Genomic DNA, 24,502 nt, shown 5'->3' with positions numbered 1-24,502 from the left:
TTCAAAGCCACTGTGTGGGCCTCATTGCATACGTTCATGTAGCACTACTGCCTTGACAGTGAGCTCAGAAGGGAGGGGCACTTCGCCCCACTTGGTCATGCTAGAAATTTTGGTTTGAGTCCACTCTACAGACCCTCCACCTTAGAGAGTGTTAGACCTGGCCCCTTGGCGTGAGTTTCCCTTCCACTTTTTGCTGATGTGCCTCCGATGTTTTGCTGGTTTTCCGATACTCAGGGCACTGCGCCACGGCCGACCCGTGCCGCAGTGCAAGTGCTCCCTACTGTAAATTGTACATGCGATTGGTATCCATGATTGGTTCATTGGGTTTACTGTTAGTCCCTAGTAAAGTGCACTAGGAGTGCCGGGGCTTGTAGATGCCAATACTGCTGGTGGGCCTGCAGCGCTGGTTGCGCCACCCACCGAAGCAGCCGTAAAGATGTGTCTGGGGACTGCGACCGCAGAACCCGCGTGCGGTCTCGTACTGTCACGCTAGCTGGGCAAGTGCACCCACTTGCCAGCCCCTGAACCTTCCCTTGACTACATATTAGTCACCCCTATGGTAGGCCTGCGGGCAAGGTGCGTTGTAGATGTAAGGTAGGACAGGCCCTGATGTGTGTGGCATTTCCTGGTAGTGACTTACAACCAAAATCGTATTTCACTATGGAAGGCTACCTGCTTCCATTAGGCCAGACTGAGCTGCTGGAATTATTACACCCTATAATCCCAGCAGGCTCAAGGAGCATGGTAGCGAGTCGTGTTTAGTATGCCTGAACTCAGGATGATAAAATATTTCTTGTAGTCAAGTTTATTTTAGTCTCCTGTGTTTGCAAACGCTACTTTTAGAAAGTTAGCGTTTGGTTGCCTAACCATTTCAGCCCGCCTCTGCTGGTATGTGTATCTGACTGTCTGGGATGTGTGAGTGACAGGGCTGGGGGATGACAGGTTGTGAATGCGCAGATTACACCTTAGTGGGAGGTAGGAGTGGCTCTTGACTCTGGATCTTGCTGTGCTCTGCCACCACAATGCTGGCTCCACCCTCCTGGGGAGCGACTGATGACTCAGCCGACACCTGGCCCAGGAAGGACGAAGCCCCATCAACAAGGTACTCTGGCGGCCCCTGTCCGCACAATGCTGGCTCCACCTCCTGTGGGGCGTCTGATGCGCCTGCCCCTCACACTGAAAGCAGAAGCCGGAGTACACCCACCAGGGTACTCAAGGACTGAAAGTGGCTATGCAAAGGCCCCCCTGGCCTGGGAGAACAAAAGAAATACCGTATAAAAGAAGGAGCCCTGCTCCTTGAAAATTAGATCCGGTTTGGGCTACAGAAGGAACTCTGCCCGACGAGAAGGACCGTGAAGGACAAGGAAGAGTGCTGTCTCTTGCCTGTGTCTGGTGCCTTGCTGCCGAAGGAGAGGAAAAAGGAAAGACTGCGAGAAGACTTTTGCTTGACAAGACTTTGTGCCAAACTCTGCTGAAACGATCTCCAAGGGCTTGCTGCTGAACTTGCCCCCTGACCAGCGCCCCAGGACCAGTGGGCGCTACACCCTGAAGAAAGCGACTGTGTGTGCTGCTTATCGCTGCAGTACTGACAGAGGGGTCTGGGAGCGCTGGGCAAGCCTGCCACGCTCCCCGTAATCCAAGGTATCGATATCCTCCCGAACACCGTGACCGGGACCCAAGGCAACAGCGAGAGCAAAGTGAGGTCCAGCCGCCGCTGGCCTGAGCACCGTGACCGCATCTGCACCGGGAACCGAGAGCAAAGCGAAGGAGGACCCGTCCGGTCCAAGCTCCCGAGCTGACTGTGCTTCGAGCCGTCAGCCCACCTGCAAAGACGGACAGCCGCCCTGTGAGAACCCCCCTCTGGTCGGTATCCTGCCCGACAGCTCAGCTGTGAGCGCACAGCTGCAACCGGCCCTTGGCTGGGTACGTCCTGCACTTGGGGACCGTACTGCCACTGGCCGCCACCACAACAGCCGCCGCCTCCAGGGTCGGAGCGGACGACGAGGAAAGGACCCTGTCGCCACAGAGCACCGCTGCCCCGGATGACCCGTGACCTGCTCGGCTGAGAGCCGCAACGAACACCGACCCCGGGAAGGCAACGCGACGTGGGACAGCTCCCCTGGAAGCCGCCCGCTCCACAAGAACTTTGTTGAACCGGCCAGAAGGCCCTAAAGAACGCTTATTGCTAGAAAGAACTGTGGCAACTTGAACTAAGTAGCTTGGAACCGCCATTTGAAAGTCTGATAACTGTATTCACCAGCCTGCTTGAAGTTTATATAAAGATATATATTTTTACAGAATACAGTTTGGTCTCATTGTGTGGTGGGTTGGTTGTGACGGTGTAATATTGCAAGTGTTTAACCCTATGTGCCCCAAAGATTAGCCTACGACTGCTTAAGCCACACTACCTAGAGGGTAAGCAGAGGTTGTCTGGAAGGTAACCCTCAGCCCTGACGAGGAAGAGAGAGTCCCTGCTTGTCGCTAGTGTTACACTGCGCCAACTAGAGCCTGCCCCTTCCTACATTGGACGCAGCGGTGAGTATTTTCGAATTTACACTTGCAGTATCTATACCTTAACTTCTGACCATTGCACAGTGATTTCAGTCCAGTTACTTAGCCACAGACTTTGCTTTTGAGATCATGCCGAAAGAAGATTCCGAGTGTGGAAACCATGCCGGGCACGAAGAGCCTGGATGGAGCGGAGTCCACGACCTATGAGATGTTGGAGGTGGAGTGGGACGCCACAAAGCTGGATAAATACTCCAGAACGGAACTGAAGTTCTTTTGCAAGAAACTCAAGGTTCCACACACCGGTTGCAAGAACAAGCCACAGCTCTACAAGGCCCTGAAAGCCTGGATAGAGTCCAGAAAGGCCCCGGAGGATCAAGATGCCCTCGCGGAGCAAGACACAACGGAGGAGCAGAATGCACCTGTGGATCTGGTGGATCTCGAAAGGCAAGACAGCCTGCACAGCTTTGGTAAAGGCCTGTCGCCAGAGGAGCTGGCAGACAGGAAAGAAACAAGGAATCACGAAAGAAAGCTGGCAGAATTAAAAATCCAACTGGAGCTTGAAACAAAAAGAATGGCGCTGGAAGAGCGAAAGCACCAAATGGATTACGAAGTGAAAATGAGGGAGATGAGTCTGAAGGAGAGAGGCTTGGATCATCCTCCCTCTGGTGGCAGCACATCGCCAGTGCAGGTAGAGTCAAGAGTGCACATCCCTAAGGACGTAGTTAAAGAGTTCTTTAAGGGGGATGACATAGGACAGTGGTTTAGGGCATACGAGGTAGCCATGTCCTCCCACCGGGTCCCTGACAAGGATTGGGGAGCGGGGTTGTGGGGAAGGTTCCTTAGCGAAGGGCGAGATACCTTGCTAGATTTGCCCGTTGAAAATCAGAGATCCTATTCCCACATGAAAAAAGCTTTAATGAACAGGTACGGGCTTACCCCTGAAATGTATAGACAGAAGTTTAGGGGATGTACTAAGCGGCCTGGGAATATGTATGTGGAGTATGTGACTTATTTTTGCAGAGCACTGGATGGTTGGGTGAAGGGTAGCCAAGTGAATGATTTTCAAGGTCTCTTTGATTTAATTGCATGGGAGCACTTGTCTGATCACTGTTTTCCTGAGTTACGCCAACACCTGATCGATAGCAAGCTGTCCAACCCGAGGAAGCTTGCTGAGGAGGCGGACCGCTGGCTCAGAACCAGGGTCCACAAGGGTCCCGTGGGAGACTCCGCCAAGAGTGGGCAGGGTCCCCAGCAGAAGAGCGGGGGGGACAAGGGGGGAAAACAGAAAGGGTTCCAAAAAGGCCCCCAAAGTAGTTCCCAGGGGAACCAGCAGCAAGGTTCTCAGCCTCCCCCACCCCCAAAGCAGAATGGGGCCCCGACAGGTAAGCCTGTTCCAAAGGGGCCCTTCAATTGTTACAAATGTGGCGAGCCTGGGCACATATCCAGTGACCCCAAGTGTCGCCTGTTTGGAAAACCCGCACCCACTGGTGCTCCGCCCCGTCAAGTGACTAGTGTTCACTTAGGAGAAGAAGTGATGGTCCCGGGGGGTGGAGATCCCGTTCACATGACCCTAGTCTCGCTAGGAGACAGTGAGATGATCCCTACAAACTACCTGCCCTCTAACACTAAGAAATATGGGCAGGTGGTGGTCATCAACGGCAAGGAAGCTGAGGCTCTTTGAGACACAGGAGCCAGTGTGACTGCAGTGAGGCAGCACCTGGTGTCTCAAGAGCAGGTTGTACCCCATGCCTACTGTAGGGTTATCAACGCTGATAATTCGGAGAGTCAGTGTCCGATGGCTCAAGTTCCCTTCGAGTGGGGGGGGGTCTCTGGTACTCTGCAGGTCTGTGTAAGAAAAACCATGCCTGTTGACTGTTTGCTAGGGAATGACTTGGAGCACTCCCCTTGGGAAAAGGTGGAGAAAACGACTCACCTGCGGATGGTGGGTCTGCCTGACTGGGCGTGCGTGACCACCCGGTCAATGGCAGCCAGTAGGGGTGATCAAGAGGTCCTGGGGCCTGAAGGAGAGGCCCAGGAACCGGCCTTAGGGAGAAGGCGCAGGGGGCGCGGGAAACCGGTCCCTGAAGTTCCCACGGTCCAGGAGGAAGCAGACCCTGAGGGGGATGCCCTGGAGCCTACAGGGGAACAGATCGCCGAACTGGGGGACCTGCCTGAGCTGACCCATTGGCAGCAAGAAGGAGGACCCTCCAGGGAGGAATTCTGCAAGGAGCAGAAAGAATGTCCTTCTCTCGTGGGTATGCGGCAGCAGGCTGCAGACCAGGCCAATGGTGTTCAGGCCAAAACACATTATGTGTACTGGGAGAACGACCTCCTGTATTCAGAGCCTAAGACTGCTGAACCTGGGTCAGCCCGTGTGCTGGTGGTACCCCAGAAGTTCAGAGCCTTCCTACTTGGTCTGGCTCACGATGTGCCTTTAGCAGGACATTTGGGGATGGACAAGACCTATGACAGGCTTGTCACCCACTTTTACTGGCCCCAAATGCACAAGAGCTCAGATGCTCATTGTAGAACCTGTCCAACTTGCCAGGCAAGTGGGAAGACCGGAGGGAAGAACAAGGCTCCCCTCCAACCCTTCCCTGTGGTTGGTACGCCATTCCAGCGAGTGGGTATTGACATCGTTGGGCCTCTGGACCCCAAGACAGCCATGGGCAACAGGTTCATCCTGGTCTTGGTGGATCATGCCACCCGGTACCCTGAAGCCATCCCTCTGAGGACAGTGACGGCCCCCGTGGTGGGACGGGCACTGATGGGAATTTTCTCACGAGTAGGATTCCCTCTAGAGGTGGTGAGCGACAGGGGGACCAACTTCATATCCAAGTATATGAGGTCCCTTTGGCAAGAGTGTGGCGTAACGTACAAGTTCACCACACCTTACCATCCCCAAGGTAACGGGTTGGTTGAAAGATTCAACCGAACCCTGAAAGGCATGATCATGGGCCTGGAAGGTCTAATGAGGCGTAAGTGGGACGTCCTCTTACCATGCCTGCTCTTTGCATATCGCGAGGTGCCACAGAAGTCCTTAGGGTTCAGCCCCTTTGAACTGCTGTACGGTCACCCCGTGAGAGGACCACTGAGTTTGGTAAAGGAAGGCTGGGAGCAATCTCCCAGGAAACCTCCCCAGAATGTATATAGCTACATGCTGGCCTTCAGAAACCAGACCAGACGCTTCAGACAACTTGCCGAGGCAAATCTGGAAGCGAGCCAGGAGGAGATGAAGCGGTGGTACGACCAGAATGCCACTCTGGTCGAGCTTCAGCCTGGACAAGAGGTGTATGTCCTGGCCCCAGTGGAGCCCTGTGCCCTTCAGGATAAGTGGACAGGCCCATTTGAGGTTGTGGAGCACAAGAGCCCAGTGACATACTTGGTGGACATGAAGACGCCCAGGAACCCTTTGAGGGTCCTACATGGCAACCGCCTCAAGCCCCACTTGCGAAGGTCCGAAGTGGGCATGTTGCTGGCAACTGATGACGGAATGGAGGAGGAGTCGGAGCCTCTCCCTGACCTCTTAGTGGCCTGTGAGAAAGATGGGTCAGTGGATGGAGTTAACCTCTCACCCACCCTGACCCCCGAACAACAGGAAGACTGCCGCCAGTTGCTGGGGCAGTTTCCAGATCTGTTCTCCCTGGTTCCGAGTGTCACAGATTGGTGCGTCCATGTTGTGGACACTGGAGACAGCTTACCTGTGAAGCATCAGGCTTACAGAGTGACTGACAGGGTCCGGGCCTGCATCAAGGAGGAGGTACTAGGAGCATGACTGGCCTACATTTACCTATTCCTGGCATACTAATGGTCATGACTGATTTATGGTCTCTGTGTTTTCTTCTGGAAAATTGAGTTTCTTTGCTCACAATGAAAAGTGGTATTTGATGCAAAAATGTGCATTTTCAAAACCTAATGAATGATAATTCAAGCTAAGCTGGGGAGATCTACTGCTGTACTGATGTCCTTTATGCAGTAGGGCATGTCAAGATGTGATTGTTACTTCATAAGTCAAGTGGCGACATTTTATATTAATGAACGATTTCCAGGCATTTCTGCTGTTAACCGCACCTGCAATACTTGGGTTGTAACTACTGATAATTCTGCTTAGCGTGGTCATAGTGTACTGTAGTCACTATTTTACAGTTCTAAAATTTGCTAGTAGCTCAGGAGGAATTTCTTTGAGCAGAAGTAGCTCTCACTACGGAACAGGTTGGAGACCTAGCAGATATCATCCAGATCTCAAGTCAGATGGCTCACTATCTTGGGTGGTCGTGGTTCCATGCCCTCTCCCATCCCCACCTAGGGCTGATGGTGATGAATGCTTTCCAGCTGGCGTAGGGAGGTAATCTATGAGAAGTAAAAATCAGGGCACTTTGGTCTATGTCGGTAGCCCGGCTCCACATCAATCTGTTGGAGTTGCAAGCCATTCGTTTGGCTCCGAAGGCCTTCCTGCTTGCCATCAAAGGAAGGCTGGTGCAAGTTGTTACTGACAACATCACTGCCATGTGCTATTGGAATGAGCAGGGTAGGTGTACCAGGAGTATCTGCGCATTTGGTGTTGGTCGGAGCGCCGGGTAAATTCCCTGGTATCAGGCTCCCGAGATGGCACAGGTTATTGTCCTAACAGTAGAACCCTGGCTAGATCTTTTTGACACTGTTGAAAATGCACTATGTCCAAAGATTTGCTTTTTGGAGTTTCTGCAAGAACAGTTGCTAGGAAATACGTTCCAGCTGGAATGGAACATGGTACTCCTGTATGCCTTACCACCCCTGCTTCTAATGCCCAGAGTTCAGAAAAAGATCAAGAACGACTGGTCCCAAGGCATCCTAATGGCTCCAAACTTGACCAGAAGAATGTGGTACCTGGAACTTCTTGGCATGAGCATTTGTCCTCTGTTCAGGCTGCCACTTTGCAAGGATCTTCTGTTGCAGCAACAGGGCAGGGTCCTCCGCCCTCATCTGTGTAATCTACACCTACATGCATGGAGATCGAAAAGTAACAATTGACTGCTTTTGGCCTGCTACCTGTAGTGGTGGATGCCATCCTTGCCACCAGACGCCCTTCCCGAAATCCATCAATGCCAGGCGCTGAGACAAATTTGTGGGCAGGTATAGGGCTTGTAGACTGATCCCTTACAAGTAAAGCTGCTGTCACTGTCCTTTGATTTGTTTTATCTTTGGCCATGCAAGGTCTTGCAGCGAGCACCATTAAAGGTTATTTGTCAGCTATTTGGCCATTCTGTGTTTACTAGACCAGCTATCCTTATTTAAATCACCTCTTGTGATAATGTTCATTAAAGGTTCGACACTCGTTTCCTCCCAGTGTATTTGTGGTGCCACAGTGGGACCTTAACTTGGTCTTGGCATTTCTTATTTGTACACACTTGGAGATGGTTCATAGTTGTTTGCTGTGTCTCCTGACCTTAAAAAACGTCTTCTTCATTATGACTATGTCAGTGTGTCTCATGAGTGAACCCCAGGCACTTTTAGTGCCATTGCCATAGACTACCCTTTTCAAGGACAAGCTGATACTGACCACTCAGGCACCATGTTTGCCAAAAGTCATGACTCCCTTCTGTGTTGAACAATCCATTGCTTTACCAGCATTCTTTGTTCCTCATCACCCCGTGAATGAGATGCAGAGGCTCCATTGGCTTAACCCCAAGAGGGGTAGAGCTTATACATTGATTGTACCAAGGAATACCCTGTGGACAATCAGCTTTTTGTGGAGTTCTTTGGGACGAAGAAAGGGACTGACTTGCAGAAGAGGACCCTGTTGAGGTGATAGTTCTCTGCATCAAGATCTGCTGTGCACTAGCCAATAAGCAGCCCTATGATATTCTGAGCCCATTCTACTAGGGCTAATGCTGCTACCATTGCTTTTGCTCATAGATTGCCTGTCCCTGTCCTCTTCAAAGCCACTGTGTGGGCCTCATTGCATACGTTCATGTAGCACTACTGCCTTGACAGTGAGCTCAGAAGGGAGGGGCACTTCGCCCCACTTGGTCATGCTAGAAATTTTGGTTTGAGTCCACTCTACAGACCCTCCACCTTAGAGAGTGTTAGACCTGGCCCCTTGGCGTGAGTTTCCCTTCCACTTTTTGCTGATGTGCCTCCGATGTTTTGCTGGTTTTCCGATACTCAGGGCACTGCGCCACGGCCGACCCGTGCCGCAGTGCAAGTGCTCCCTACTGTAAATTGTACATGCGATTGGTATCCATGATTGGTTCATTGGGTTTACTGTTAGTCCCTAGTAAAGTGCACTAGGAGTGCCGGGGCTTGTAGATGCCAATACTGCTGGTGGGCCTGCAGCGCTGGTTGCGCCACCCACCGAAGCAGCCGTAAAGATGTGTCTGGGGACTGCGACCGCAGAACCCGCGTGCGGTCTCGTACTGTCACGCTAGCTGGGCAAGTGCACCCACTTGCCAGCCCCTGAACCTTCCCTTGACTACATATTAGTCACCCCTATGGTAGGCCTGCGGGCAAGGTGCGTTGTAGATGTAAGGTAGGACAGGCCCTGATGTGTGTGGCATTTCCTGGTAGTGACTTACAACCAAAATCGTATTTCACTATGGAAGGCTACCTGCTTCCATTAGGCCAGACTGAGCTGCTGGAATTATTACACCCTATAATCCCAGCAGGCTCAAGGAGCATGGTAGCGAGTCGTGTTTAGTATGCCTGAACTCAGGATGGTAAAATATTTCTTGTAGTCAAGTTTATTTTAGTCTCCTGTGTTTGCAAACGCTACTTTTAGAAAGTTAGCGTTTGGTTGCCTAACCATTTCAGCCCGCCTCTGCTGGTATGTGTATCTGACTGTCTGGGATGTGTGAGTGACAGGGCTGGGGGATGACAGGTTGTGAATGCGCAGATTACACCTTAGTGGGAGGTAGGAGTGGCTCTTGACTCTGGATCTTGCTGTGCTCTGCCACCACAATGCTGGCTCCACCCTCCTGGGGAGCGACTGATGACTCAGCCGACACCTGGCCCAGGAAGGACGAAGCCCCATCAACAAGGTACTCTGGCGGCCCCTGTCCGCACAATGCTGGCTCCACCTCCTGTGGGGCGTCTGATGCGCCTGCCCCTCACACTGAAAGCAGAAGCCGGAGTACACCCACCAGGGTACTCAAGGACTGAAAGTGGCTATGCAAAGGCCCCCCTGGCCTGGGAGAACAAAAGAAATACCGTATAAAAGAAGGAGCCCTGCTCCTTGAAAATTAGATCCGGTTTGGGCTACAGAAGGAACTCTGCCCGACGAGAAGGACCGTGAAGGACAAGGAAGAGTGCTGTCTCTTGCCTGTGTCTGGTGCCTTGCTGCCGAAGGAGAGGAAAAAGGAAAGACTGCGAGAAGACTTTTGCTTGACAAGACTTTGTGCCAAACTCTGCTGAAACGATCTCCAAGGGCTTGCTGCTGAACTTGCCCCCTGACCAGCGCCCCAGGACCAGTGGGCGCTACACCCTGAAGAAAGCGACTGTGTGTGCTGCTTATCGCTGCAGTACTGACAGAGGGGTCTGGGAGCGCTGGGCAAGCCTGCCACGCTCCCCGTAATCCAAGGTATCGATATCCTCCCGAACACCGTGACCGGGACCCAAGGCAACAGCGAGAGCAAAGTGAGGTCCAGCCGCCGCTGGCCTGAGCACCGTGACCGCATCTGCACCGGGAACCGAGAGCAAAGCGAAGGAGGACCCGTCCGGTCCAAGCTCCCGAGCTGACTGTGCTTCGAGCCGTCAGCCCACCTGCAAAGACGGACAGCCGCCCTGTGAGAACCCCCCTCTGGTCGGTATCCTGCCCGACAGCTCAGCTGTGAGCGCACAGCTGCAACCGGCCCTTGGCTGGGTACGTCCTGCACTTGGGGACCGTACTGCCACTGGCCGCCACCACAACAGCCGCCGCCTCCAGGGTCGGAGCGGACGACGAGGAAAGGACCCTGTCGCCACAGAGCACCGCTGCCCCGGATGACCCGTGACCTGCTCGGCTGAGAGCCGCAACGAACACCGACCCCGGGAAGGCAACGCGACGTGGGACAGCTCCCCTGGAAGCCGCCCGCTCCACAAGAACTTTGTTGAACCGGCCAGAAGGCCCTAAAGAACGCTTATTGCTAGAAAGAACTGTGGCAACTTGAACTAAGTAGCTTGGAACCGCCATTTGAAAGTCTGATAACTGTATTCACCAGCCTGCTTGAAGTTTATATAAAGATATATATTTTTACAGAATACAGTTTGGTCTCATTGTGTGGTGGGTTGGTTGTGACGGTGTAATATTGCAAGTGTTTAACCCTATGTGCCCCAAAGATTAGCCTACGACTGCTTAAGCCACACTACCTAGAGGGTAAGCAGAGGTTGTCTGGAAGGTAACCCTCAGCCCTGACGAGGAAGAGAGAGTCCCTGCTTGTCGCTAGTGTTACACTGCGCCAACTAGAGCCTGCCCCTTCCTACATTGGACGCAGCGGTGAGTATTTTCGAATTTACACTTGCAGTATCTATACCTTAACTTCTGACCATTGCACAGTGATTTCAGTCCAGTTACTTAGCCACAGACTTTGCTTTTGAGATCATGCCGAAAGAAGATTCCGAGTGTGGAAACCATGCCGGGCACGAAGAGCCTGGATGGAGCGGAGTCCACGACCTATGAGATGTTGGAGGTGGAGTGGGACGCCACAAAGCTGGATAAATACTCCAGAACGGAACTGAAGTTCTTTTGCAAGAAACTCAAGGTTCCACACACCGGTTGCAAGAACAAGCCACAGCTCTACAAGGCCCTGAAAGCCTGGATAGAGTCCAGAAAGGCCCCGGAGGATCAAGATGCCCTCGCGGAGCAAGACACAACGGAGGAGCAGAATGCACCTGTGGATCTGGTGGATCTCGAAAGGCAAGACAGCCTGCACAGCTTTGGTAAAGGCCTGTCGCCAGAGGAGCTGGCAGACAGGAAAGAAACAAGGAATCACGAAAGAAAGCTGGCAGAATTAAAAATCCAACTGGAGCTTGAAACAAAAAGAATGGCGCTGGAAGAGCGAAAGCACCAAATGGATTACGAAGTGAAAATGAGGGAGATGAGTCTGAAGGAGAGAGGCTTGGATCATCCTCCCTCTGGTGGCAGCACATCGCCAGTGCAGGTAGAGTCAAGAGTGCACATCCCTAAGGACGTAGTTAAAGAGTTCTTTAAGGGGGATGACATAGGACAGTGGTTTAGGGCATACGAGGTAGCCATGTCCTCCCACCGGGTCCCTGACAAGGATTGGGGAGCGGGGTTGTGGGGAAGGTTCCTTAGCGAAGGGCGAGATACCTTGCTAGATTTGCCCGTTGAAAATCAGAGATCCTATTCCCACATGAAAAAAGCTTTAATGAACAGGTACGGGCTTACCCCTGAAATGTATAGACAGAAGTTTAGGGGATGTACTAAGCGGCCTGGGAATATGTATGTGGAGTATGTGACTTATTTTTGCAGAGCACTGGATGGTTGGGTGAAGGGTAGCCAAGTGAATGATTTTCAAGGTCTCTTTGATTTAATTGCATGGGAGCACTTGTCTGATCACTGTTTTCCTGAGTTACGCCAACACCTGATCGATAGCAAGCTGTCCAACCCGAGGAAGCTTGCTGAGGAGGCGGACCGCTGGCTCAGAACCAGGGTCCACAAGGGTCCCGTGGGAGACTCCGCCAAGAGTGGGCAGGGTCCCCAGCAGAAGAGCGGGGGGGACAAGGGGGGAAAACAGAAAGGGTTCCAAAAAGGCCCCCAAAGTAGTTCCCAGGGGAACCAGCAGCAAGGTTCTCAGCCTCCCCCACCCCCAAAGCAGAATGGGGCCCCGACAGGTAAGCCTGTTCCAAAGGGGCCCTTCAATTGTTACAAATGTGGCGAGCCTGGGCACATATCCAGTGACCCCAAGTGTCGCCTGTTTGGAAAACCCGCACCCACTGGTGCTCCGCCCCGTCAAGTGACTAGTGTTCACTTAGGAGAAGAAGTGATGGTCCCGGGGGGTGGAGATCCCGTTCACATGACCCTAGTCTCGCTAGGAGACAGTGAGATGATCCCTACAAACTACCTGCCCTCTAACACTAAGAAATATGGGCAGGTGGTGGTCATCAACGGCAAGGAAGCTGAGGCTCTTTGAGACACAGGAGCCAGTGTGACTGCAGTGAGGCAGCACCTGGTGTCTCAAGAGCAGGTTGTACCCCATGCCTACTGTAGGGTTATCAACGCTGATAATTCGGAGAGTCAGTGTCCGATGGCTCAAGTTCCCTTCGAGTGGGGGGGGGTCTCTGGTACTCTGCAGGTCTGTGTAAGAAAAACCATGCCTGTTGACTGTTTGCTAGGGAATGACTTGGAGCACTCCCCTTGGGAAAAGGTGGAGAAAACGACTCACCTGCGGATGGTGGGTCTGCCTGACTGGGCGTGCGTGACCACCCGGTCAATGGCAGCCAGTAGGGGTGATCAAGAGGTCCTGGGGCCTGAAGGAGAGGCCCAGGAACCGGCCTTAGGGAGAAGGCGCAGGGGGCGCGGGAAACCGGTCCCTGAAGTTCCCACGGTCCAGGAGGAAGCAGACCCTGAGGGGGATGCCCTGGAGCCTACAGGGGAACAGATCGCCGAACTGGGGGACCTGCCTGAGCTGACCCATTGGCAGCAAGAAGGAGGACCCTCCAGGGAGGAATTCTGCAAGGAGCAGAAAGAATGTCCTTCTCTCGTGGGTATGCGGCAGCAGGCTGCAGACCAGGCCAATGGTGTTCAGGCCAAAACACATTATGTGTACTGGGAGAACGACCTCCTGTATTCAGAGCCTAAGACTGCTGAACCTGGGTCAGCCCGTGTGCTGGTGGTACCCCAGAAGTTCAGAGCCTTCCTACTTGGTCTGGCTCACGATGTGCCTTTAGCAGGACATTTGGGGATGGACAAGACCTATGACAGGCTTGTCACCCACTTTTACTGGCCCCAAATGCACAAGAGCTCAGATGCTCATTGTAGAACCTGTCCAACTTGCCAGGCAAGTGGGAAGACCGGAGGGAAGAACAAGGCTCCCCTCCAACCCTTCCCTGTGGTTGGTACGCCATTCCAGCGAGTGGGTATTGACATCGTTGGGCCTCTGGACCCCAAGACAGCCATGGGCAACAGGTTCATCCTGGTCTTGGTGGATCATGCCACCCGGTACCCTGAAGCCATCCCTCTGAGGACAGTGACGGCCCCCGTGGTGGGACGGGCACTGATGGGAATTTTCTCACGAGTAGGATTCCCTCTAGAGGTGGTGAGCGACAGGGGGACCAACTTCATATCCAAGTATATGAGGTCCCTTTGGCAAGAGTGTGGCGTAACGTACAAGTTCACCACACCTTACCATCCCCAAGGTAACGGGTTGGTTGAAAGATTCAACCGAACCCTGAAAGGCATGATCATGGGCCTGGAAGGTCTAATGAGGCGTAAGTGGGACGTCCTCTTACCATGCCTGCTCTTTGCATATCGCGAGGTGCCACAGAAGTCCTTAGGGTTCAGCCCCTTTGAACTGCTGTACGGTCACCCCGTGAGAGGACCACTGAGTTTGGTAAAGGAAGGCTGGGAGCAATCTCCCAGGAAACCTCCCCAGAATGTATATAGCTACATGCTGGCCTTCAGAAACCAGACCAGACGCTTCAGACAACTTGCCGAGGCAAATCTGGAAGCGAGCCAGGAGGAGATGAAGCGGTGGTACGACCAGAATGCCACTCTGGTCGAGCTTCAGCCTGGACAAGAGGTGTATGTCCTGGCCCCAGTGGAGCCCTGTGCCCTTCAGGATAAGTGGACAGGCCCATTTGAGGTTGTGGAGCACAAGAGCCCAGTGACATACTTGGTGGACATGAAGACGCCCAGGAACCCTTTGAGGGTCCTACATGGCAACCGCCTCAAGCCCCACTTGCGAAGGTCCGAAGTGGGCATGTTGCTGGCAACTGATGACGGAATGGAGGAGGAGTCGGAGCCTCTCCCTGACCTCTTAGTGGCCTGTGAGAAAGATGGGTCAGTGGATGGAGTTAACCTCTCACCCACCCTGACCCCCGAACAACAGGAAGACTGCCGCCAGTTGCTGGGGCAGTTTCCAGATCTGTTCTCCCTGGTTCCGAGTGTCACAGATTGGTGCGTCCATGTTGTGGACACTGGAGACAGCTTACCTGTGAAGCATCAGGCTTACAGAGTGACTGACAGGGTCCGGGCCTGCATCAAGGAGGAGGTCTCCAAGATGCTTGCCCTTGGGGTGGTTGAGTCTTCCAGCAGTCCTTGGTCCAGCCCCGTGGTCTTGGTCCCAAAGGCTGCTGCGCCGGGAGCCACACCCGAACTCCGGTTCTGTGTGGACTACAGAGGACTCAATTCAGTCACGAAGACTGACGCGCACCCCATCCCCAGAGCTGATGAACTCATTGATCGGCTAGGGGCTGCCCGGTTCCTCAGTACGTTTGATTTGACGTCTGGGTACTGGCAGATCGCCTTGACCGATGGGGCAAAGGAGAGGTCGGCATTCTCTACACCAGATGGGCATTTCCAGTTCCGGGTTATGCCATTTGGAATGAAGAATGCCCCTGCCACCTTTCAGAGATTGGTCAACCAGGTGTTGGCTGGGCTGGACGAGTTCAGTGCCACCTACCTGGATGACATCGCGGTGTTCAGTGGCACCTGGCCAGAACACCTGCGACACCTCTGGGAAGTGTTGATGGCCCTGCGCAGAGCAGGCCTCACAATCAAGGCAAGCAAGTGCCAGATTGGGCAGGGTTCAGTGGTGTACTTGGGACACCAAGTGGGGAGTGGCAAGGTAGCACCCTTGCAACCCAAAATCGAGACCATCCTGGCTTGGGAACCCCCCAAGACCCAGACTGCAGTGAGAGCCTTCCTGGGGCTCACTGGGTATTACAGGAGGTTTGTCAAGGGCTATGGCACGATCGTGACCCCCTTGACAGAGCTGACTTCGAAGAAGCAGCCCAGGAATGTGATTTGGACTGACACCTGTCAGAAGGCTTTTGACACCCTGAAGACTGCCATGTGCACGGCGCCCGTGCTCCTGGCTCCTGATTTCTCCAAGGAATTCATAGTGCAAACAGACGCTTCAGAGCATGGTGTAGGGGCTGTTCTTTCACAGATGACTGAGGAGGGCTTTGACCAACCCGTAGCCTTCATAAGTAGGAGGTTACTTCCACGGGAAAGTAGGTGGAGTGCAATAGAGCGTGAAGCATTTGCTGTGGTCTGGGCGCTGAAGAAGCTAAGACCCTACTTGTTTGGGTCTCACTTCCGAGTTCAGACGGACCACAGGCCCCTCAGATGGTTGATGCAAATGAGGGGTGAAAACCCGAAACTGTTGAGGTGGTCCATTTCTCTACAGAGTATGGACTTTACGGTGGCACACCGCCCTGGCACCGATCACGCCAACGCTGACGGTCTGTCCAGATTTTTCCGCCTTAGTGATGTGGAACTCCCTGGGGAAGGGTAGTTCCCCCCACATTTCAGCTGGAGGGGACACATGTTAGACCTGGCACCTTGGCGTGAGTTTCCCTTCCACTTTTTGCTGATGTGCCTCCGATGTTTTGCTGGTTTTCCGATACTCAGGGCACTGCGCCACGGCCGACCCGTGCCGCAGTGCAAGTGCTCCCTACTGTAAATTGTACATGCGATTGGTATCTATGATTGGTTCATTGGGTTTACTGTTAGTCCCTAGTAAAGTGCACTAGGAGTGCCGGGGCTTGTAGATGCCAATACTGCTGGTGGGCCTGCAGCGCTGGTTGCGCCACCCACCGAAGCAGCCGTAAAGATGTGTCTGGGGACTGCGACCGCAGAACCCGCGTGCGGTCTCGTACTGTCACGCTAGCTGGGCAAGTGCACCCACTTGCCAGCCCCTGAACCTTCCCTTGACTACATATTAGTCACCCCTATGGTAGGCCTGCGGGCAAGGTGCGTTGTAGATGTAAGGTAGGACAGGCCCTGATGTGTGGGGCATGTCCTGGTAGTGACTTACAACCAAAATCGTATTTCACTATGGAAGGCTACCTGCTTCCATTAGGCCAGACTGAGCTGCTGGAATTATTACACCCTATAATCCCAGCAGGCTCAAGGAGCATGGTAGCGAGTCGTGTTTAGTATGCCTAAACTCGGGATGATAAAATATTTCTTGTAGTCAAGTTTATTTTAGTCTCCTGTGTTTGCAAACGCTACTTTTTGAAAGTTAGCGTTTGCTTGCCTAACCATTTCAGCCCGCCTCTGCTGGTATGTGTATCTGACTGTCTGGGATGTGTGAGTGACAGGGCTGGGGGATGACAGGTTGTGAATGCGCAGATTACACCTTAGTGGGAGGTAGGAGTGGCTCTTGACTCTGGATCTTGCTGTGCTCTGCCACCACAATGCTGGCTCCACCCTCCTGGGGAGCGACTGATGACTCAGCCGACACCTGGCTCAGGAAGGACGAAGCCCCATCAACAAGGTACTCTGGCGGCCCCTGTCCGCACAATGCTGGCTCCACCTCCTGTGGGGCGTCTGATGCGCCTGCCCCTCACACTGAAAGCAGAAGCCGGAGTACACCCACCAGGGTACTCAAGGACTGAAAGTGGCTATGCAAAGGCCCCCCTGGCCTGGGAGAACAAAAGAAATACCGTATAAAAGAAGGAGCCCTGCTCCTTGAAAATTAGATCCGGTTTGGGCTACAGAAGGAACTCTGCCCGACAAGAAGGACCGTGAAGGACAAGGAAGAGTGCTGTCTCTTGCCTGTGTCTGGTGCCTTGCTGCCGAAGGAGAGGAAAAAGGAAAGACTGCGAGAAGACTTTTGCTTGACAAGACTTTGTGCCAAACTCTGCTGAAACGATCTCCAAGGGCTTGCTGCTGAACTTGCCCCCTGACCAGCGCCCCAGGACCAGTGGGCGCTACACCCTGAAGAAAGCGACTGTGTGTGCTGCTTATCGCTGCAGTACTGACAGAGGGGTCTGGGAGCGCTGGGCAAGCCTGCCACGCTCCCCGTAATCCAAGGTATCGATATCCTCCCGAACACCGTGACCGGGACCCAAGGCAACAGCGAGAGCAAAGTGTGGTCCAGCCACCGCTGGCCTGAGCACCGTGACCGCATCTGCACCGGGAACCGAGAGCAAAGCGAAGGAGGACCCGTCCGGTCCAAGCTCCCGAGCTGACTGTGCTTCGAGCCGTCAGCCCACCTGCAAAGACGGACAGCCGCCCTGTGAGAACCCCCCTCTGGTCGGTATCCTGCCCGACAGCTCAGCTGTGAGCGCACAGCTGCAACCGGCCCTTGGCTGGGTACGTCCTGCACTTGGGGACCGTACTGCCACTGGCCGCCACCACAACAGCCGCCGCCTCCAGGGTCGGAGCGGACGACGAGGAAAGGACCCTGTCGCCACAGAGCACCGCTGCCCCGGATGACCCGTGACCTGCTCGGCTGAGAGCCGCAACGAACAGCGACCCCGGGAAGGCAACGCGACGTGGGACAGCTCCCCTGGAAGCCGCCCGCTCCACAAGAACTTTGTTGAACCGGCCAGAAGGCCCTAAAGAACGCTTATTGCTAGAAAGAACTGTGGCAACTTGAACTAAGTAGCTTGGAACCGCCATTTGAAAGTCTGATAACTGTATTCACCAGCCTGCTTGAAGTTTATATAAAGATATATATTTTTACAGAATACAGTTTGGTCTCATTGTGTGGTGGGTTGGTTGTGACGGTGTAATATTGCAAGTGTTTAACCCTATGTGCCCCAAAGATTAGCCTACGACTGCTTAAGCCACACTACCTAGAGGGTAAGCAGAGGTTGTCTGGAAGGTAACCCTCAGCCCTGACGAGGAAGAGAGAGTCCCTGCTTGTTGCTAGTGTTACACTGCGCCAACTAGAGCCTCCCCCTTCCTACAGAGAGTTACTGCTTTGATATTGATTCTAAGCTGAGGAATCTGCAGGTAGAAGTATTCGTCAGAAGAACAAGTTACTTACCTTTGGTAACGCTCTTACTGGTAGATACTCTACCTAACCACAGATTCCTCGCTACTCTCTCACCTACTCATTTTGCGGAGTGGCCTCTTTTTAAAATCTAAAAAGGTCCCAAGTTTATATTCAGCACACTTGTACCAACAATTGCTCATGCTCCACATACAATGACTTGGACATTGAAAAGACAAGAAACTAACATCAGTATTCAGAGGCGGTGCTTATATGCTGCTCTGCTTCATCACTTACGAGATGCTTCTGAGCCAGTTCAGAGCTGCCCCTCGCCACGTAGTGCTGCACAGGAGCACTTCTAAAGAAAAGTTTTCTGATCCAGTTTAGCACTTTGGGAGTATTCAAAGATGAGACATCTTTAGTTAGATAAGCTTGTTGAATATTCTTTCCATTCAGGCAACTTCTAAAGATTTATGGCTCTTTTTAGGGGACCTCACTGCTAAAAACTGCTACTGTTGGGAGGTTTTATTTAATTTTAATTTTTTTAGGTTTAAATATTTGGTCCAAGTATTAATTTTTTCTTTGCATTTTTCAGTAGTTCCAGAGCTTGGCTTGCTCCTGCTGAGATCTGACATTCCTCCCTGCGTGAAGGTGGAGAGCCCACACCTTCCGTCCGAGTTTGCCAGGCGAGATGGCATGCAAACACATTAAGACTAGCCCGTTTATTCAGAAGTGGTATAGATTTGAGCTTTTCCCCGTGGTTCCAGCACAGAGACTATGAAGAGACTCCTCTTAGAGTTTCTGACAGGCTGAAGGAGATGGCATTATTATAAGATCAAGACGCACTTGTAAGAAGTTGCTGGTGATGGATGTCTTATAAGCGTGTTCTGACTTCAGAGGGTGTCAAATATGCCTACATGGGGAGTAATGAGTAAGCCAGTGGTACTACAAGAGTAGGTGAAGGCAAAACCTTTGAGACTCAGATTCTTTATGTACATTTTGTAAGGTATAATGAGCTATACATAGTCTGATGCTGGATGTTGCATTATTGTAATGAATGTGATGACCGCGTGGCCCAATTAGCAAGGTCTTCCCTACTCCCATGGTTGATAGCCGGGACACTAGGAAGATAAAGGCTATCCATCAGGCTGAATGTGTTCGCTTCTATAGTAGGAATTTCGAGTACCCGCACTGTAAAGAAAGAAAAGACCATCAGTATACTAGCTGCCGGGGGTGAAGAGACCTAACTCTTAACGAGATAAGGTACAGGAAGGCCCAATTCATTTTTCGTCCTTTTTGTGATCTTACGTTATTAAAAATGGTCAATTTTAATAATATAGTTTTGCGCGAATAATTATTATCCACTTAAATTGTTTTGAAACTGAATATAATCTTATTTTGCCAGATGAAACCGCCCCTTTTTTTAAAATAAAAAAAAACACTTGCAAGGACGATGCCTGTATAAAGTTAACTTTTGGTGCGTTTTGCCTACCTTTGGGCTAACATAGGTTCGGTCGTCAGTATATGTTGTTGCTTAAACAATGACATTATATAATCTTATGGTGGTGGATAAAACAAGATAGTAATTATCATTTTTGCTGTGGGGTGCATATGTTCCATATTTTCTGCAAAACCAAGTGACTTATTTTTCTTCCAAACGCAGATTTGGTTCATCTTACCTGCTCTTCAGTGAAAACTGCTAAAGAAGACCTAGAACCCGTGGTGCAGAAATTATTTACCCCATACACTGACATAGGTGAGAAAATAATTTAAATAAGCAAATGTGTTGCAATTAACGATTAGGTTATCTAGTAGCAAATGTATGCTTCTTGAAATAACCCTCATCGCCAGACGTCGACTCTAGTGCCGTTTTCAACAACATGGTCCCTAGGATTCACGGTCCTGCCTGGATAGCACACATTTCAACATCCTGGGCATACCTGCTTCCTCCCTTGCACCTGTGCCACTGGACACAGAACATAGAGAGCTTCGAGTATGTATTCTGTAATAGCCTGATTAATTATTCTTTATTTTTTTGTAGAACTGCTAATGTGTTCTCAACCTATCCTTCACTATTTAAGTGGGGATAGGGTTGTCCACAGAAAGCATTATTACCTTGTGGCCTCAGCACATCTCATTACCTATGGCAAATAAAGGTTATTACTCTTGAATCTACACCATCACAGGTGCAACCGTGCCACTACATTTACGTCTTTATTTTATACCATTCCAAGATGTGATTGCACTTTATTTCTAAGTCTGTCTCTCTCCATTGGTCCCTGTAGTTAATCCGAATAGTGTTTTTGTTTTATACTTTTTGTATGGTAATTGCGATTCTTTGTTAATTTCTCTCTCTTGATGCGGTTCCGGACTTTGGGCCGAATGTATGTAGTGTTTTCTCTGTCGCAAAAGGTCCGATTCACAGAATCGGGCCGTTATGCAAATGCAAAAAGTATTTTCTTACGAATCGCAATTTGTGTTTGAGACCAAAGTCCAAATTGGTATTTGGAATCTGCATGTTTAGGGCGTCTCTTCCAAATAGCCATTTGTATTGGTATGTAATAATGTGTTACAACCGTATTCTGGTTGCAACACGTTAATCTTTTACCACCACCTCAAAGGATGAGGTAAGCCATTTACAAACGGGAAAGAGTCCACAAGGGACTTCTTCCCCTTTCTGAAATTTGACAAAAACATTTTTTTAAAGTGGGCAGTGGTTCCACTAACCCCTGCCTGCTTTAAAAAAGGAAAACGGGTTACATTAAAAAAAATTGCTTTATTTAAAAGTAGTCACAGACTTGGTGGTCGACCGACCCCCGCAGGCAACCATCCCAGACCTTCTGGCTTTGCCAAGGCTTGTTTATTTTTGTTTCCCATAATCTTATTGAAACTGGTTACACAAATTTTCCAATATGAATATTTTTGGGAAAATACTAGCATGCATCAACACATTTTACTAAATGAGGCTGCAAAGAAATGGTACCTGAAATTTTAAAGTAGTTTACCAAAATGTTTTTTCCCGACTTTCATTTTTAGGAGTATTTCATATTGAAAGCAAAGAAACATTAATCTTGCTTTCAAGCTTCTGCAAATATTTGCATCTAATCAGAGAGCATTCTGTGAGCATCATGCAAAGCCTCATGTTGCTAAACTTTGAAACCGTGTGGACACATTTTCATACTGGAGCCACTGTCAGTAGTGCAGTCAGAACGTACATTTACTTAGCGCGCTCACCCTAATAATAAAGGCTTTCAAATAATGAACCATAAATAGAAGTTTGATCAGCATTAACACAGGCACACAAATATTAAGTTAACTACAGGCAGTACCCTTCCCTGATCCTTAATGTGGTACTGGAAACTGGCAGCCAAAGGGTGTGTGCTGCAGGGGGTTGGGCCTACTTGTCCCAAGGACAAAATACACATTAAAACTGGTTGCCCTTGACCCCAAAAAATATGTCCAGGGCGTCGGGCTATAGGAATTCCACATGCCTGCCTGTAATAGCTACGATTCCTAGTGAGTCACAATTTGCAACCTAGCTCATTATTATTCATGAGGTTGGTCCAATTACAATGCACTAGCAATCAGCAATTTGCAAACTAGCCTATTAGTATATAGGTCGGTTCACAAATTACTACATTGGTCGCAAAAATGCTGGTTATCAGCTGCTAAATAGTGTTTTGCGACTTGCTATTAGGAAGGGGCGTTCCCTTCTTAAAAGCAACCCTATAGCAACCCCACAAGCCATGTAAGAATGTTTTGCGACAGCAATTGCGGTTGCAAAATACTTGCAGTTTACCACCCTCTTCAAGAGGGTGGTAAAGCACTCGCAAACGGGAAGTGGTCCCCAGGGGACCCATTCCCCTTGGGCAATGCATGTACAAACCTTTTTTAAGAGCAGGCAGTGGTCCCAGCAAAAACATTTAACTTTTTTTTAAAATTCATCCCGTTTTCCTTTAAAGAAAAGGCTGCATTAAAAAAAAAACGCTTTATTTAAAAGCAGTCCCAGACATGGAGGTCTGCTGAGCCCAGCAGGCCACCATCCCTGGGAGGGCCAGTCATTCCCAATGGGGTCGTGAATTGCGAGTGCCTCATGAATATTCATGAGGCATGCAATTTGAGACCCCATTGGGAATCGCAAACAGTGTCTCTGACACTGTTGTACATGGCATTTAGTGACTCGCAAATTACGACTCGCAATTGAGCGCAGTTTGCGAGTCGCTAAATGCGCCCGTCGTACATCTGACCCTAGATTCATAGCAGCAGTTATTTTGGCAGTAGCCTTCTGTCCTTGTTTGTTACTACTGTTTCTGATTAAAAAGCTCTTTCTTTTGGCCTGATAGACTGAAGAGAGCTCCATGGTCTGTCCTAAACAGATTTCCATCATGTTACTTGTCAGGTCTATCTGAAATTGGCACAGACTTGAAAGTATACTTTTTGCGATGGTCGGACAAGCACAACTTAGTGGCTGGCATGTAACATAGAGGCTAGCTGATGACTGTAGTGGTTTCTCATTATGAAATTATGCTTTCGACAGGGCTCCTGAAACCTCCGTCAGAGTATATATATAGTGTACTCCGAGGTTTGTTTTTGGTCATAAACTTTTTATGGTTAGGTTTAGACAGAGTAAAACATTACAAACATGTGTAGTATGTGCCTATGTCAAACCAAAGTAATTTACACCAAATCAAACCTGCAAATGTATATCAGCCAAACTATATTATGTGCCCAAGCTGGGTGTACATCTAGTCAAGGTTTTTTTAATAGGAAACAGGCGAAAGTCCGCTCTGATTTTGAATGGACAGTTGAAAATGCCATATTTTTTTACTATTGGTCTTACTGCTGATTCTTTGAAACCATAGAATGGTGGTTAGTGATCTGGAAGCAGTGTGTGAGTCTAGTTTACTCTAGAGTTAAACTACTAGTAGTATTGAGTCTCTTTGCAAACACCTTTGTCTTTCCACAGCCAGAATTGCAGAACATAATATTAGTCTTAACTTTTTGCATTCTCGATATTGGAATATCTGTTGGATAAAAGCAGTACTTTCTTACCCGGAAAAGATATTTCATTGTGTAAAGCAGACCTAAACACCTCACTGTCATTGAGACTACCAAACAATTCTTCGCTATATGTAAAACAATAAGATCTTGATGGTATACTTTTGATTTAACATCATTTTGCATTTATATGAACCATGTCAGAGCCCAACTAAACAAACACTCATTGCTTAATTTGATGCGGTGGTTTCCGGTGCTTGGCACCGTCACATATTTTTCCGCACCAGCAGTAAATCCCAGTTCACCACATTGTAGTGCTGTCTGTCTAATATTCAGATGAGCACAACAACAGTGTTTAATGTGTTAAATTACATGAAAAAAGAATTATAATTGCCCTTCAAGCCATTATTATACCTTTGATTGGCTTGGAATATTCTGAACTCTGAAACTTGTAGGAGTGTGAAGGTTTCTCAGTGTGTAGGTGCTGTGATTGGCATGACTGGGGGGGCAATGGTTTGTGCAAGCTGCAGTCCTCCCGTGAAGGGTCGTGGCACTTAATTTTTCACAAATACATTTGTAATTCACTAGATCACAGATAAAATACATCTTTGCATGTACTCCTCTACAAACAATGAAATAAACTTCTCTCAGAGATTTGTTCATATTCATCCTGGCCTGGGTTCTGTGCGCCTGTCTTAAACTGAAGGTAACCAATCCCAGGTTCATCCTTATCATTAACAACTCCGAAAAAGCACATTCTCATTTCTCTTTATAGCTTCAGTGAACAAGCTAGTATCTGCGGAGCTTGTTCAACAGAAACAGTTCTGATTAATGCTACAAGGATTTCAGCATGCGATACAGAAATCATAATTCTAAGAATGAGGATTTCCTTGCAGAAATCCACTTAGTCTTGCAGAAAGTGGATTGGTGTCAGTACAACGCGGATTTTTACGTCGCATTCCGTTACAACGGAATTTTTACAACGCAGGATCCATTACAACGGATGCCATTACAACGCATGGCATTACATAGCAGATGGTATTACAACGCATGGCATTACATCGTAAGTATAGGTAAGTATACCTTTTTAAAAAATTTTTATTAAGTTAATTTAATTAATTTAATTTAAT

General features: G+C 50.1%; 1 protein-coding gene across 3 annotated transcripts in view; it reads left to right on the top strand.

Moving 5' to 3' along the window:
- The window catches only part of CHM (CHM Rab escort protein), a 980,660-nt gene that overhangs the window by 764,423 nt on the left and 191,735 nt on the right, over positions 1-24,502 (top strand). For 2 of the 3 annotated variants that reach the window (XM_086918782.1, XM_086918781.1), the window contains exon 13: positions 20,038-20,130. In XM_086918782.1, the coding sequence (XP_086774908.1) occupies positions 20,038-20,130 (93 nt within the window). Of the gene's footprint in view, positions 1-20,037; positions 21,218-21,878; positions 22,396-22,482; positions 24,245-24,502 lie in introns of those variants that run through there. The other variant, XR_015295298.1, reaches the window with a different exon arrangement.

This window comes from Lissotriton vulgaris, chromosome 4_1 (assembly GCF_964263255.1).
Source record: "Lissotriton vulgaris chromosome 4_1, aLisVul1.2, whole genome shotgun sequence".
Taxonomy (NCBI): domain Eukaryota; kingdom Metazoa; phylum Chordata; class Amphibia; order Caudata; family Salamandridae; genus Lissotriton; species Lissotriton vulgaris.
The sequence above is the reverse complement of the archived record's forward strand: the minus strand, read 5'-3'. Positions and strand labels throughout refer to the sequence as shown.